General features: G+C 43.1%; 1 protein-coding gene across 4 annotated transcripts in view; it reads right to left on the bottom strand.

Annotated features, from left to right (window-relative positions):
* Positions 1–16,011, bottom strand: part of LOC121277472 (FYN-binding protein 1) — a 205,771-nt gene that overhangs the window by 77,817 nt on the left and 111,943 nt on the right. For all 4 annotated transcript variants that reach the window (XM_041187001.1, XM_041187002.1, XM_041187004.1 and 1 more), the window contains one exon: positions 9,635–9,731. In XM_041187001.1, the coding sequence (XP_041042935.1) occupies positions 9,635–9,731 (97 nt within the window). The remainder of the gene's footprint in view (positions 1–9,634; positions 9,732–16,011) is intronic.

Here is a 16,011-nt window from a genome sequence, read left to right as displayed (position 1 = left end):
CCACTCATCATCGTGACTTGGAACTATATTGCTGTTCCTTCACAGTCGCTGGGTCAAAATCCTGGAACTTCTTCCCTAGCAGCATTGTGGGTGTACCTAGACCACGTGGACTGCAGTGGGTATGATCCCATAGCCATCACAAAGACATGGTTACAAGGAGATCAAAGCTAGGAACTAAATATTCAGGGGTATGTGACTTTTCAAAAGGACAGGCAGGAAGGAAAAGGTGGTGGGGTAGCTTTGTTAGTACGAGATGGAATAACTACAATAGCAAGAAATTATCTTGGATTGGACAATGTAGAATCATGTGAATGGAGGTAAGAAATAACACGGGGAAGATGACACTGGTGGGAGTAGTCTATAGACCCCTTAACTGTAGCTATACTGTAGGACAGAGAATCAATCAGGAGATAATGAGGGCATGTAAAAAGGCAGTACACTATTCATGGTGACTTTAATCTTCATGTAGATTGGGGAAATCAAATTGGCAGAGGCAGCCACGAGCAAGAATTCATAGAATGTATTTGGGACAGTTTCCTAGAACAATGTGTTTTGGATCCAGCCAGGGATCAGACTATTTTTGATCTGGTAATGGTGGTAAGGCAGGTTGAATAAATGATCTCAGAGTAAAAAATCTCTGAGGAAACAGTGACCATAACATGGTAGAATTTAGCATTCAGTTTGAGAGTGAGAAATTTGGGTTGGAAACAACTGTGCTAAACTTAAATAAGGGTAATCACAAAGGAATGAGGGCAGAGTTGGCTGGAGTGGACTGGGAAAGGAGTTTAGCAGAAAAGACAGTTAATGAACAATGGCAGATGTTTAAGAAAATAGTCCGTGACTTACAACAAAGATATACTCAGTGAGGATGAAGGGTTCTAGGAAGAGGAGAAACCAACAATGGTTAACCAAGGAAGTTAAGGATAGTATCAAATTGAAAGTAAAAACATACAGGGCAGGATTTTACGTGTTGGTGATTGGGGGGGTTGGTGGGCCCACTCGCTGATGCGTAAAATGATGCGGGGAGGTTGGGCCCACTCGCCGACGCGTAAGATGATGCACGGTGATGTCAGGGGGATCCCCCAATGTCACTGCGCCCCATTTAAATTTTCAGGAAGGCGGCGCAGCGAAATCAGCTACGTGCCTGCCGAACTGTCATTGGTCAATTGAGGCCATTGGCAGAGTCAATTATATAAGTAAAGGACCTGCCCGACCAACCTTTATGTTGGCGGGCAGGCCAGGCACCCTGGAGCGAGCTAGACAAAGCATGAAACCTCATCCACGGGCAGGATGAGGTTTCATGTAGGTTTTTAAAAATTTTAATAAAGTTTTTGTGACAGTTATGAAATTGTCACATGAGGGGACATGTTAGGGGAATTTTTACTTTTCTATTTTTAGGTTTTGTACATTTTGAGCCGATCTCCCACTCAGCCTCAGGGAGATGAGTGAGCTCATTTGTGCGCAAGTGTGAAAGAGCGCACTCTTGATTTTGGGATTTGCCCCCCCACCTGCACAAGGAGCACATAGCACTTCTGTGCAGACATCATGCTGGGAGGGCCTTAATTGGCCCACCCATGTAAAATGGCGCTGCGCCTCCAATTGGGGGCGCCAATTGGAAGAATGCCTGTGCGCACCTGCCCTTCAACTTCTTCCCCGACGGGGGGAAAATTCAGCCCACAATGTGGCAAAGACTAGTGGTAAACTAGAGGATTGGGCAAGTTTTAAAATCTGACAAAAGATGACCAAAAAATAAAAAAGAGGAGAAAGTAACCTATGAGGGCAAACTAGCAAATAATATGAAAACAGAGAGTAAGAGCTTCTTTAAATATGTGAAAAGGAAGAGAGGCGCCAAAGTGAACAAAGGCCACTTAGAGAATGAGGCTGGGCAAATAATAATGGGGAACCAGGAATGGCAGAGGAGTTGAATAAATACTTTGCATCAGTCTTCACAGCGTCAGACACTAATAGCATTCCAAAAATACTAAATAATCAAGGGGCAAAAGTGGGGGGTGGAAATAAATACAATAAGTATCACTAGAGAAGAGGTACTAGGGAAACTAATGGAGCTAAAGGCCGATAAGTTCCCTGGACCTGATGACTTACATCCTAGGATATTAAAGGAAGTAGCTACAGAGATAGTGGATCCACTGGTGGTAATCTTCTAAGAATCCTTAGATTCTGGAAAAGTCCCAGAGGATTGGAAAACTGCCAATTTAACACCCTTTTCCAAAAAGGAAGGGAGACAAAAAATAGATAACTTATAGGCCAGTTAGCTTAACACCTGTCATTGGGAAAATATTAGAATCTATTATAAAGGATGTAATAGCAGAGCAATTAGAAATATACAATCTAATCAAGCAGAGTCAACATAGCTTCATGAAGGGGAAATCATGCCTAACAAATTTATTAGAATTCTTTGAGGAGGTAACAAGCAGGATATGTAAAGGGGAACCAGTAGATGTAATATATTTGGATTTCCAAAAAGTGTACGATAAGGTACCGCACATAAGGCTACTTAATAAGATAAGAACCCATGGTGTTGGGGGTAGTATATTAGCATGGATAGAGGACTGGCTAACTAATAGAAGATGGATAAGGGGGCAATTTCAGGATGGTGACCTGTAACTACTGGAGTGCCACAGGGATCAGTGCTGGGGCCACAATTATTTACAATATATATTAATGACTTGGATGAGGGAAATTAATGTACTGTTGCCAAGTTTGCAGATGACACAAAAATAGGTGGGAAGGCAAGTAGTGAGGATGACACAAAGAGTCTACAGAGGGATATAGACAGGTTAAGTGAGTGAGCAAAAACTTGGCAGATGGAATATAATGTGGGAAAATGTGAGGTTATGCACTTTGGCAGGAAGAATAGAAGAACTGAATATTATTTAAATGGAGAAAGACTGCAGAAAGCTGCAGCACAGAGGGATTTGGGGTCCTCGTGCATGGATCACAAAAAGCTAGCTTACAAGTTCAGCAGGTAATAGGGAAGGCAAATGGAATGTTGGCCTTTATTTCAAAGGGAATGGAGTATAAAAATAGGGAAGTTTGGCTGAAACTATACAAGGCACTAGTTAGACCGCACCTATGAACAGTTTTGGTTCCCTTATCTAAGGAAAGACATACTGGCATTGGAGGCAGTCCAGAGAAGGTTCACTAGGTTGAGCCCAGGTAAGGAGGGATTTTCTTATGAGGAGTGGTTGAGGAGGTTGGGCCTGTACTCATTGGAGTTTGGAAAAATGAGAGATGACCTTATTGAAACATATAAGATTTTTCGGGTCTTGACAGGGTAGATGCTGAAAGATTGTTTCCCTTTGTGGGAGACTCTAGGACCGGGGGCATTATCTTAGAGTAAGGGGTTGCCCATTTAAGACAGAGATGAGGAGGAGTTTCTTCTCTCAGAGGGTAGTGAATCTGTGGAATTCTTTACCGCAGAGGGCTGTAGAGGCTGGACTCCTGAGTATATTCAAGGCTGAGATAGACAGATTTTTAATCAATAAGGGAATCAAGGGTTATGGGGAAAAGGCAGGAAAGTGGAATCAGCCATGATCTCAGTGAATGGCGGAGCAGACTTGATGGGCCGAATGGGCTACTTCTGCTCCTACACCTTATGCTTTTATGGTCTTAAGGTCTGGTTCAAGAAGGCAGCTCACCACCACCTTCTCATAGACACTTAGGAATGGGCAATAAATGCTGGCCTAGCCAGCGATGCCCACATCCTATAAATGAATTAAAAAAATTAAAAATTCCATCAGTAGTGGTTAAAGTGTCCTCTAAACAAATTTATTTACTTACTGCTAACTAGTTACCCTGGTTTAAATGGGCCTACACTCTGTAAAGTCAGGAAATGGTATGTAGGGTATTGCCCAGCCCCAGATTGATACTTTGTGAAGCTCCCCCGTGTTTAATTAGGTATTTTAGTCCTTGCTTTCCTACCCCATAAATCCGTGCAATGGATAAATTGGGCAGAGACTTGGCAATGTCAATCTCTTGCCATTTTTCCAATCTACTACACATGATCTTATTTGAGAATCTGAAAGGAAGGAGGTTGAACAGGGGAATTTGGTTTCTAAAATCCATTAAAAAACAAATACAGTTTTGGTAGGAGGAGCTTTACCAAATTAAAAAGAAATCTCAAACACATCCACAACAACTTGCATTCAAACAGCACTTTTAACACAGTAAAACCCCCAAAGACGCTTCACAGGAATGTAATCAGATTAAATTTGGCACCGAGCCACATAATATGACAGGAAATAGGTTTTAAGGAGTATCTTTAAGAAGGAGAGATAGTTAGAGAGGCAGAGCCTAGAAAGCTGAAGGTACAACCACCAATGGAGGAGCAATTAAAATCAGGAATGCTCAAAAGACCAGAGATGGGGGTGCACAGATATTGGAAGAGAAATATAGGGCCGATTTAAGACTTCAGGAAACGTAAGGCCATGAAGGGACTTGAACATGAGGAAGAGAATCTTAAAACCAAGGTATTATTGGACCAGGAGCCAATATAGTTCAGCAAGTACAGGGGCGGAGGATGAACAGGACTTATTATGTGTTCAGACGCAAACAAGCAAAATTTTGAATAAAGTCAAATTTATTGAGGGTGAGAGATGGAAGGCTGGCCATCTTGGGATATGGGCAGTGCTTGCGAGTCTGGCATTTTTTGCCCATCCCTGGTTGCCTCTGAGCAGGTGTTTGGCAGGACTTGCTGGTCACTTGGCAAAACCTGAAATAACTGTCGTCAAGTATTTAAGTGTTTTCAAAGCCATTAGTGTCCCTACCAATCATAGAAAATGGTTTTTGACTGGCTGACCCCTTGATTCAGAGTGTTCCTTGACTGACCTGGGAAAGCTGTAATCGGCGCAAGTTGCAATTCACTGGGTACATTGTGATCGCGACTCAGGCAGTGCCTTATATATTGGGTGCATGGAAACAATGAGCGCAAAGACCTGACTGTACAGCATCGTTTCTGAGCTGGAGAATGTCAAGATTGTCCACAGCTCTTCAGTGACTGAGTTGCTGGAATTCTCCTTTTGGTGGGGACAGAGTCTCACTAGGGCAGAATTTCTCTCCATCCCTCTGGAGCTTCCCCAAATCCTGGATTGGTTGAAAGGGAGGATCACTGAGAAATAAATGAATGAAGAGTCCAATGGGCCTAGGAACTTACAAAATTCCACAACCAATCATCTGTAAAATTCATAGAGAGGCCTTGGTTACACCATGAAATGTTTGTGAATATCTCTCTGCTACATTCTCTAGACACTCATTAATTTCTTCTTGTAATTTGCTGCTGTTGGTTTAATGAAATGACCAACCATCACTGCTTCCGTTGCATTGTTTTGGAGCTCACACGTCATTAGATAAAAAAAACCACAGTACACAACAAATCAGACTATTTGATTAATTTATGTGGTGTACCATAATAACCTCAGGTGACCTTCTTTCATATCCTGCCCTATGCTTGACCTGACTTACCCTTTGACCAACAGTTCAAGTCTCATGGCAACAGGTCATACATGGGAAAAGAAATCTCATGCTGATTACCATGCACTGCGTACCCCCCCCTTCCCTCAGCTGAGGAATCAGTGCTCCTCCATGTTGAACACCACTTGGAGGAAGCACTGAGAGTGGCAAGGACACACAGTGTACTCTGCATGGGGGACTTCAATGTTCATCACCAAGAGTGGCTTGGTAGCACCATAACTGACTGAACTGGCCGATCTGAAAGGATAACGTACTTGAAAAGAGGAAAACATACTTGACGTCATCCTCACCAACCTGCCTGCCGCAGATGCATCTGTCGACTAAAGTATCAGTAGGAGTGACCACTGCACAGTATGCAAGTGATAGTGATTCCACAACCAATGGATCAGATCTAAGCTCTGCAGTCCTGCCACATCCAGTCATGAATAGTGGTGGACAATTAAGCAACTTGCTGGAGAGGGAGGCTCCACAAATATTCCCATTCTCAATGATGGGGGAGCCCAACAAAAGATTTGCAACAATCTTCAGCCAGAAGTGCCAAGTGGATGATCCATCTCGGTCTCCTCTGGAGGTCCCGAGCATCACAGATGCCAGTTTTCGGCCAATTCTATTCACTCCACTTGATATCAGAAACAGCTGAAGGCACTGGATAGTGCAAAGGCTACGGGACTTGACAATATTCCGACAATAGTACTGAAGACTTGTGCTCCAGAACTTGCCGCACCCCTAGCCAAGCTGTTCCAGTACAGCTACAACACTGGCATCTACCCAGCTTTGTGGAAAATTGCCCATGTATGCCCCGTACACAAAAAGCAGGACAAATCCAACCTGGCCAATTACTGCACTATCAGTCTACTTTTGATCATCAGTAAAGTGATGGAAGGGGTCATCAACAGTGCTATCAAGCGGCACTTGCTTGGCAATAACCTGCTCACTGATGCCCCGTTTGGAGTCCACCAGGGTCACTCAGCTTCTGACCTCATTACAGCCTTGGTTCAACCATGGACAAAAGAGCTGAACTCCCGAGGTGAGGTGAGAGTGACTGCCCTTGACATCAAGGAAGCATTTGACCATGTGTGGCTCTGCCTCACGGAGCTTTTCCAGCGTGCCCCTGTACACATGCTTGAACTTGTGGTCTTGTCCTCCTCCCCCGTCCACAGGCAGCGATGAGTGCTGCCACGCATGTTTCACACTAGGTGGGCCTTAATTGGAATTCATTGCCACAGAAGGCTGTGGAGGCCAGGTCATTGAGTGTATTTAAGACCGAGATAGATAGGTTCTTGATTGGTAAGGGGATCAAAGGTTACGGGGAGAAGGCGGGAGAATGGGGTTGAGAAACTTAACAGCCATGATTGAATGGCGGAGCAGACTTGATGGGCTGAATGGCCTAATTTCTGCTCCTATGTCTTATAGTCTTATGCTCTTATAGTATTTGAGATGGCAAAGGTGCATAAGAAGCCTTTGCATGATCAAAAATAAGACTTTTCTAATAGATGTTTCTGAATTTTAAAGACAGTGCAGTCTGCCAGAATCTGAGAGAGAGAGGGAGCAGTGGGAGGCGACAGGTCTCTAAGGTTCATCGCGTGGAAATGCGGGAGGGAGTTCAACCTCAGACTGAAAAGATCAAATCTGTAAGGATTTAAAACAAGGTTTGAAGATTTGTCTAGCTTAAGCCATAGGGAGAATCTCCAGGGAAACCTGCACAGTGAAAAACAGTTCTGGGGTGAAAAGTTACCATTGCTGGGAAAGGAAAAAAAGAATGGAAGCAAACCCTTGGGAGCTAAGATTCAGTTTGGACTGGTTCTGGGAGAATTGAACGTAAAGGACAGTGTAAAGGAGATTTTTGGTCATTTTAAATGTTAAAAATTCTGTTCTATACTTTAGAGTATAAGTTGCTTACTGAAATAGTGTTTGTTTGTTACAGTAAAAGCTATTCACAGGAAGTTTGAATTTCTTTTTAAAAGTTATCAGTCTCTTTGGAGATCATAACTAAAGTAATGCAAATCAAATTAGAACTGATTTACATCTGAAGATGAACATCGACCTGAAATTACCTTTGATAATTTGTCTGGACACTTCCCTGAATACAGAAACCTTGGAACAAAATAGCAACAAATTTTATACTTTCTCAATGTGTTCTCACTTTAGTGATTGTGTGAGAGAGTGATTACGTGTGAGTGTGTGTTTGTGTCTGTATGAGCGTGTGTGTGTATTTATTTATTTATTCATTTATGGGGTGTGCGAGCTTCCCGATGTCATTGCGCACTCTTGCGATCTTTTGTTGGTGGAAGCGCATGAGAGGCAGCAGCATGCCCGCCGACAATTAAGAGGCCTATTAAGGCCCTCAAACAGGTCATTGATTTGTATTTTTTGCTGCCAGCTCAGCCATTCAGTTGGCGGGCGGGTAAATAGGCCTTTGCATTCTTTACGAAACCTCATTCATGGGCGGGATGAGGTTTCCAACGGTTACTAAAAAAAAAGTACAAATTTTTTAACATCATTTTTTAACATGTGACTCAGTCACATGAAGAGGGACATGTGGGGACATGTTTATATCACTTGCAAAATGTTTAATTTTCATTTTAAAATTGTTCAGCTCTCTGAGGCAGCTCTGTGTCTTCAGGGAGCTTTAAGTGTGTGCTCCCACATACATGTGCAGACTTCCACTCTCACACTCCTCCCGCACCCCCACCCCGGCAGTGTTGACGCTCTTAGCACGCGTTTCATGCTGGCTGTTAATTGGCCTACCAGCATGAAATCGCAGTTGGAGCCCAATCGTGAGCGGCGGTCCATCTCGTGGTCACTCCTGAGCCTGCCCACCGTGCCTGCCTGACGAGGGGAAAATCCAGCCCAGTGTAAAGCTCTAGGGACCCAGGTTTGAATCCCACCATGGCAGATGGTAGAATTTGAATCCAATAGAAGCCTAAAATTAAAAACCTAATGATGACCCTAAAACTATTATCGATTGTCGTAAAAACCCATCTGGTTCACTAAGGCCCTTTACATACGAATTAGGAGCAGGAGTAGGCCACTCGGCCCCTCGAGTCTGCTCTGCCATTCAGTAAGGTCATGGCTGATTTGAATGTAACCCCACATTCTTGCCTACCCCGATAATCTTTCACCCCTTTGTTAATCAAGTATCTATTTAACTCTGCCTTAATGTTCAAAGACTCTGCTTCCACCGCCTTTTGAGGAAGAGAGTTCCAAAGACTCACAACCCTCTGAGAGAAAAAAATTCTCCTCATCTCTGTCTTAAATGAGCGACCCCTTATTTTTAAACAGTGACCCCTAATTCTAGATTCTCCCACAAGAGGAAACATCCTCTCCACATCCACCCTGTCAAGACCCCTCAGGATCTTAAAGGTTCCAATTAAGTTGCCTCTTACTCTTCTAAATTCCAGTGGATACAAGCCTAACCTGTTAAGCCTCTCCTAATTGGACAACCCGCCCATTCCTGGTATTAGTCTAGTAAACCTCTTCTGAACTGCTTCTAATGCATTTACATCTTTCTTTAAATAAGGAGACCAGTACTGTACATAATACTCCAGATGTGGTCTCACTAATTCCCTGTACAATTGAAGCCTCCCTACTTCTGTAATCAGGGAAGGAAATTTGCAATCTTTGCCTGCCTTTGCCTACATGTGATTCCAGATCCACGGCAATGTGGTTGACTCTTAAATGCCCTCTGAAATGGTTTAGCAAACCACTCAGTTTTTCAAGGGCAATTAGAGATGGGCAATAAATGTTGGCCTAGACAGCGATGCCCACATCCTGTGAATGAATAAAAAAAGGGCTATGGGGAGTCAGGATTGAGTTACTCATGCAGAATTTCCAGCTTGTGAGTGTGTACAAGAGTGGGTGAGGTGTATCTGGGAGAGCATGAGTATGTGTATGAGATCGAACGAGTGTGTAAAGGGTGTGATTTTGTCTGTCTATGAGAAAGAGGGAGTATGCATGGGGGAGTAGGTGTGGAGAAATATCTTTGCAAACAGCTAAATGCAGGAGAGGTGGTGCTGTAGCAATGAGCAGAGTCTCCAGGGCAGTCTGATAGTCACCTGAGAGTAATTAATGTTGATTGGTCAACCACTGAAAACCAAAATACCAAATGGAGTCTAATTTTACTCTCTTGTGCCATTTTACTTACATGATATCAGGTGGTTTGCTGGTCAGAGGGCGAGGTGGCAGATTGGGTGCCATGGGACTAGGTGTAGGTGGTATCTTATTGGCAGGACGGTTGGAAACTGCAAGACAGAAAAGGACAAAAAATGAACAAGACAGGAAGTCAATTATTATGCAGGTGCCGCAGTAGAGAAAAAAACCAGACAGCAAGACAGTGAGAGAAAGGAACCATCTGCGATCCTAGAACACCAAATAGTGGGAAAATAGAGGATTAAAATTAAAGACAAGACAAATCAAGAACACAAAAAATAGAAGCAGGAATAGACCATATGGCATGTTGTGCTCGGTTCGCCATTCAATACGATCATGACTGATCTTGAGCTTCAACTCCATTTTCTCGCCAGCTCCCCATACCCCTTAAGTCCCTGAGAGACCAAAGATCTGTCTATCCTGGCCTTAAATGTATTCAACGATGGAGCATCCACAGGTCTCTGGAGTAGAGAGTTCCAAAGATTCACAGCCCTATCAGTTCTCCACATTGCAGTCCTAATTGATCAGCCCCTTATCCTGAGACTGTGCCCCGTGGTTTAGATTCCCCAACCAGGGGAAACAATCTCTCACCATCCACCCTATCAAACCCCTTCAGAATCTTCTTTGTTTCACTGAGATCGCCTTTCATTTTTCTAAACTCCATAGAATAAGAGCCCAATACATCACCAAAGATGCACTGCAGGAACTTACCAAGAATCCTTTGACAGCACCTTCCAAGCCCATGGCTGCTACCATCTAGAAGGACAAGGGCAACAGAAACATGGGAAAGCCACCATCTGGAAGTTCCCCTCCAAACCACTGACTACCCTGACTTGGAACTATATCGCTGTTCCTTCACTGTCATTGGTCAAAATCTTAGAACCCCCTTCCCTAACAGCACTGTGGGTATAGCTACACCACAGGGACTGCAGCAGTTCAAGAAGGCAGTTCACTACTACCTTCTCAAGGAGCAATTAGGGATGGGCAATACATGCTGGCCCAGCCAGTGATGCCCACATCCCATAAGTGAATAAAAAACATTTACTCAGCCTGACATCATAGGACAACCCTCTCATCCCAGGGACCAATTTAGTGCTGTACTGCCTCCAATGCACATATATCCTTCAAGAAATTAAGAAATAGTTGTTGTAATAACAGAAATCCTGGGTTTTAATAGATTGGAGCTTGTTTGATTTTCAAAAAGTATCAGTGAGGTGCTACACAAAAGGTTGTCCAAGAAAAGGGCTCATGGAGTTGGGGGTAATATTTTAGCATGGATAGAGGATTGGTTAAAGGACAGAAAACAGAGAGTAGAGATTCTTTATTCTTTCATGGGATGTGGGCCATCACTGCCCATCTCTAATTGCCCTTGAACTGAGTTGCTTGCTAGGCCATTTCAGAGGGCAATTAAGAGCCAACCACACTACAGTGGGTCTGGAGTCACATGTAGCCCAGGCCAGGTAAGGATGGCAGATTTCTTTCCCTAATGGACATTAGTGAACCAGTTGGTTTTTACTGTTGTAAGATGTTGTGTGTAGTTTGGTAGTTCTCACAAAGAGGTTTCTAATTTTGTATAGTTTAACATGTGTTTATTAACTACTGTATATATATATATATATATATATACAGTATAAGATTGAAGCTGTCTCCATGCTTGTCTCTACACATGTCTCTATCCAGTACAAGATGGCCATCTCGACTTAGGTCATGTGTTCTTTTGCATCACACTGTGGGCGGTGCTGTATCTAGTTTCACATTAACCCTTTCTAAGCCAGACCCTTATACCACATCGCCCCCAAGTCTTCAGCCAATGTATTTACAATGCATCCTTGTTTACCCAACATATTTACATTACTTTTACTACCCCTTCTCCTCCACCTCAATCTCTGTGTTTACGGGTTCAGGCAGTCTGGAGGCATTATAATTCTTTCACATCTTGCCTTTACAACAGTCGAAGGAGTGGTTTACTCTGTTGCACTGGGTAAACCTTGATGAATAGGAGAGTGTTTTGGATGTGGTTGGTCTAGCATTTGGTTGGTTGATTTTAATTCGCTTTATGTGTTCTTTGGAGTTGAACCATTCCTCCTTGAACTCCCCATCTGGTGTTATCAATGGTCATTTGTTTATCCTATTCCTTACGGGAGAACGAACTTGCAGCTCATCCGTAGTGAGGACAGTAACACTAGCCCCAGTGTCCAGTTTAAAGTTTATCAGATGTCCATGTTTCACAATGAGAATCCCTGATCTTTGGCCTCACCAAAGAAGCGTGGTTATGTTTCCTCTTGGTGTGGTATTTCAACCTTGTGAATCGTCTTGGGATCAACAGTGCGTCTGGTTGTGTTAGCTTTGCATAGCTTTCTGAAGTGTCCTTTGCGTTTGCAATTAAAGCACTGTGCTGAGACTGCCAGACATTCAACAGGCCTGTGGGGTCACTTGGCTGCACAGCACTGGCAAGATCACCCACTCTCTAATTGTTGGTTAGGGTATTGGTTCCCTTGGCTTAGAGTGTCTTTGTTCCTCTGCTGTTTTACTAGCTGGACTTTGGGGGTTGCACTGTACCATGGCTTGCCTTCGCCCCTTAAGACAGATCTATGCTGTAAACAGATTTCGCATTGCCTGACAATCGTCAAATCTTCCTTAGTTTGAAGCGTGACTGAGAGTGTATAATCCGCCATTCTAAGAGCAATTCTGTCCCTGATTAGCTCTGATTTCAGGTCACTGTAGTCACAACCTTCAGCTATTCTGTACAGCTCATTAATGAAGGAGTCAACAGGTTCTCCTGGCTGTTGGGCATGTTTGTTAAACATTGCTCTTTCAAGGATCTTGTTACTGCTCAGATTAAAACATGACCCCTGTTTCCTCTCCCCTTCCCTCCTGGAGTCATGGTTTCCAGAGGGCCACAGCTGCGGCTGAAGGTTATCCTGAGAATGGATTGTCCTTCCACATTGATGGCTTGGCAGATGCAGCCGTACTGTATTTATTCTTTCTTCATTCTTTGAATTTGTCAAATGACACCTTCATCTTAAGGCACCCTCATGGTTCCACATCAATAATGGCAGTACCCACCTCTCCTGATGGGCTGCCTGTTACCCATAGCTTTGGGTGCTCCAGTTGGCCCACCCACCTGTGGAATTTGTATACCTAATTGGGTGGGTGTCCCTGAGGCATCTGTTAACTGGTTGCCTCTGGGAAGATTGCGTTGGTTGGCAGGATTCAGACAGCATCAGATTTGGGATGCGCATCTGGTCCCAGCACCCTTTTAAAACAATGTCGGTAAGATTCTGCCCAAAGCCTCTGCAATGGAAGAGATTCTACAATGCTCTAAAATCTAGCTATGGGTCCCAGTTTACAGGTTCATCACCAATCCTTGATGCTGATGAGTCAACACTGTTCACAGAAGAAACCCAAATTCTAGAAAGGCTGGCAGAGCACTTTAACCATATCCTCAATTGGTCTTCATCCATCAATGAAGGTGCAAATACCAGGCTTCCACAGGTTGCTCACAACTGTTTTGTTGATTTTAGAAATAATGAACACAACCAAGCTCCTATTGAACAGCAAATCTCCAGGAGCTGATGCTATCCCATCTGGGGGTTACAAGGCTAGAGGTCAATACCAGGTCAAGAAGCTTACTGAACTCTTTCAATCTATCTGGGAACAAGGAACCATCCTGCAAAAATACAAAGTTACTTCCATTGTCCACTTGTACAAGTGCAAAGTAGCTTGCCAATCTTGCAACAAATGGAATATATTTTTGTTGAACATTTTGAATTGTTTCTTTTAACATTTTCCATTGTTCATTTACCTCCATATCTTTTAGTCTATTTACCCAATTAACCTTAGCCAGCTCTCCCCTCATATATGTATAATTGACTTTGTTTAAGTTTAAGATTTTTGTTTGTGATTTAAATACATCAATTTCAAACTTAACATGGAATTAAATGGTGCTATGATCACTATTTCTCAGTGGATCTTTTACTGTGATATTACTAACTAACCCTGCTTCATTACACAATACTAGATTCCTAGTCAATTCCACTCTGTACTGCTCCAAGAAACTGTCAGAAAAACATTCTACAAACTCATCTTCTAGACAATTCTTGTCAATTCTTGCCAAGGGCTATCCCACGTTCCTTTGCCATTCTGTCTTTCTGAAATATCGTGTACGCTGGAGTATTTATTTCCCTACTTTGATCACCATGTAACCATATAGTGACAATTAAATTCATATAATTTATCTCCATTTGTACCACTAATTCACCTACCATGGCCTAAATGGCCGACTGCTGCTCCTAATGTGTATGTTCATGTCTTATTGCAGATACTTCGTGTATTCAGGTAAAGAACCTTTAATTTAATTTGTTCACTTCTGTTCCCTGCAATGACCTTATTCATCGATGTAAATGTTTTATTAAACCCTGTCCCTTCCTGTCCCACTCTGCTTGTCTTTACCCACATCACTATACTGTTCTGATACCTTGACCTTTCTCATTGGATTTGTAAGTCTCCCTTCACCTGAACCCTCCCCGCTTTCTGTTAGTTTAAAGCCCTGTCCACAGACCTAGTTATACTATAGCCAGAACACTGGTCCCAGCTGGTTTAAGTGGAGACCATCCCACTGAAATAGCCCACTCTTCCCTGAGTACTGATGGCAGTGTCCCATGAATCAGAACCCCTATTTCCCATTGCACTCTTTGAACCATGAGTTTAATTCTCTAATCTGTTTAACCCTATGCCAATTGGTGTGTAGCTCAGGTAACAATGCAGAGATTATTACCTTTGATATTCTGCATTTAAATTTGGACCCCAATTCCTCATTCTCTTAAAAGAATATCATTCCTACTTCTACTTATGTCATTGGTTCTCACGTGGACCATGACAATTGGATCCCTCCCTTCCCACTCTAAGTTCCTCTCCAGCCTCGAGGAAATGTCCTTAACCCCTCCACCAGGCAGGCAACTATCACTATCTCCTATCACTATCACATTCCTCTTTGCTCCACCCACTTGAATGGTATCCTTTACCATGGTGCCATGGTCAGTCTGCTCATCCACCTTACAGTGTCATGACGATGGGAAATTGTGATTGAGTGATATCTATCTATAATTTCACTAGCTAACTAAAAACATACCAAACTGTTTAAAGTGGACCTTCCTTTTTAAATACAAGAAAACACGTTGACTAAAGATGGCTGCCACAAGTTCCCTGATGTCTGGAATTATTACCATATGGATTGTACTGCAGGTATGCCCTGACATGTTGCTCCTGGAATTTCACACCTGGGGGTTCAAGGTTCACTTCAAAAAGGACTACTGAAAGGAAGAAATTTAAAATGCAAAGTGCTGGACTTTAATCAACTGTAATCCTATCAAGACAGAGGGGAACTGCTAGCTGGCCAGCATATACAACCAATAGATACTCAAAACCCATGTGGAGGCTGAAAAAACCCAATCTCCTGTTGGTTTCCACTGTCTTGAAATGTGTCAAAATTTTGAAATGAACCATCAAAATGTGATTACTTGTGCGACAACAATGATCACAGCAGACATGGTAATCAAATTCCCTTGGACTATGCAGCGAGCAGGACTTTAAGAACTGGCTTTGCCAAACAAAAGCAGAGGAATTTGGAGAAGCCGCTAATGGAGCAGAAAGGAATCTCGCTCTCTCGCTTGGGTGTGTGTGTTTGTGTGTTTGTGTCTGTGTGGAAGTGTGTATGTGTGAGTGTGCATGTGCGCATGTGTGTATGTACGTGTGTATGTATGTGTGTATGTAAGTGTGTGTATGAGTGTGCGCGTGTGTAAGTGTATGTGTGTGTCTGTGTAAGTGTGTATCTATGTGTCTGTATGCCTGTGTATCTGTGTGAGTGAGTGAATGAGTGTGTGTGTGAGTGTGTGTGTCTGTGTGAGTGAATGAATGAGTTTGTATGTGAGTGTGTGTGTGTGTGTGTCTGTGTGAGTGTGTGTGTCTGTGTGAGTGAGTGAGTGGGTGTGTATCTATGTGAGTGGGTGAATGAGTGCGTATGTTAGTGTGTGAGCATGTATGTGTGTCTGTGTGAGTGAATGAATGAGCATGTTTGTGAGTGAGTGAATGAGTGTGTATGTGAGTGAGTGTGTGTGTCCGTCTGTGTGAGTGAGTGAATGAGTGTGTATGTGAGTGTGTCTGTGTGAGTGTGTGTGTGTGTGTGTGTGTGTGTGTGTGTCTGTGTGAGTGAGTGAATGAATGTGTATGTGAGTGAGTGTGTGTGTGTGTGTGTCTGTGTGTGAGTGAATGAGTGTGTATGAGTGTGTGTGTATGTCCGTGTGAGTGAGTGAATGAGTGTGTATGTGAGTGAATGAATGAGTGTGTATGTGAGTGTGTGTGTATCTGTGTGTG

The sequence above is a fragment of the Carcharodon carcharias genome, chromosome 4, assembly GCF_017639515.1.
Source record: "Carcharodon carcharias isolate sCarCar2 chromosome 4, sCarCar2.pri, whole genome shotgun sequence".
NCBI classification, from domain to species: Eukaryota; Metazoa; Chordata; class Chondrichthyes; order Lamniformes; family Lamnidae; genus Carcharodon; species Carcharodon carcharias.
The sequence above is the reverse complement of the archived record's forward strand: the minus strand, read 5'-3'. Positions and strand labels throughout refer to the sequence as shown.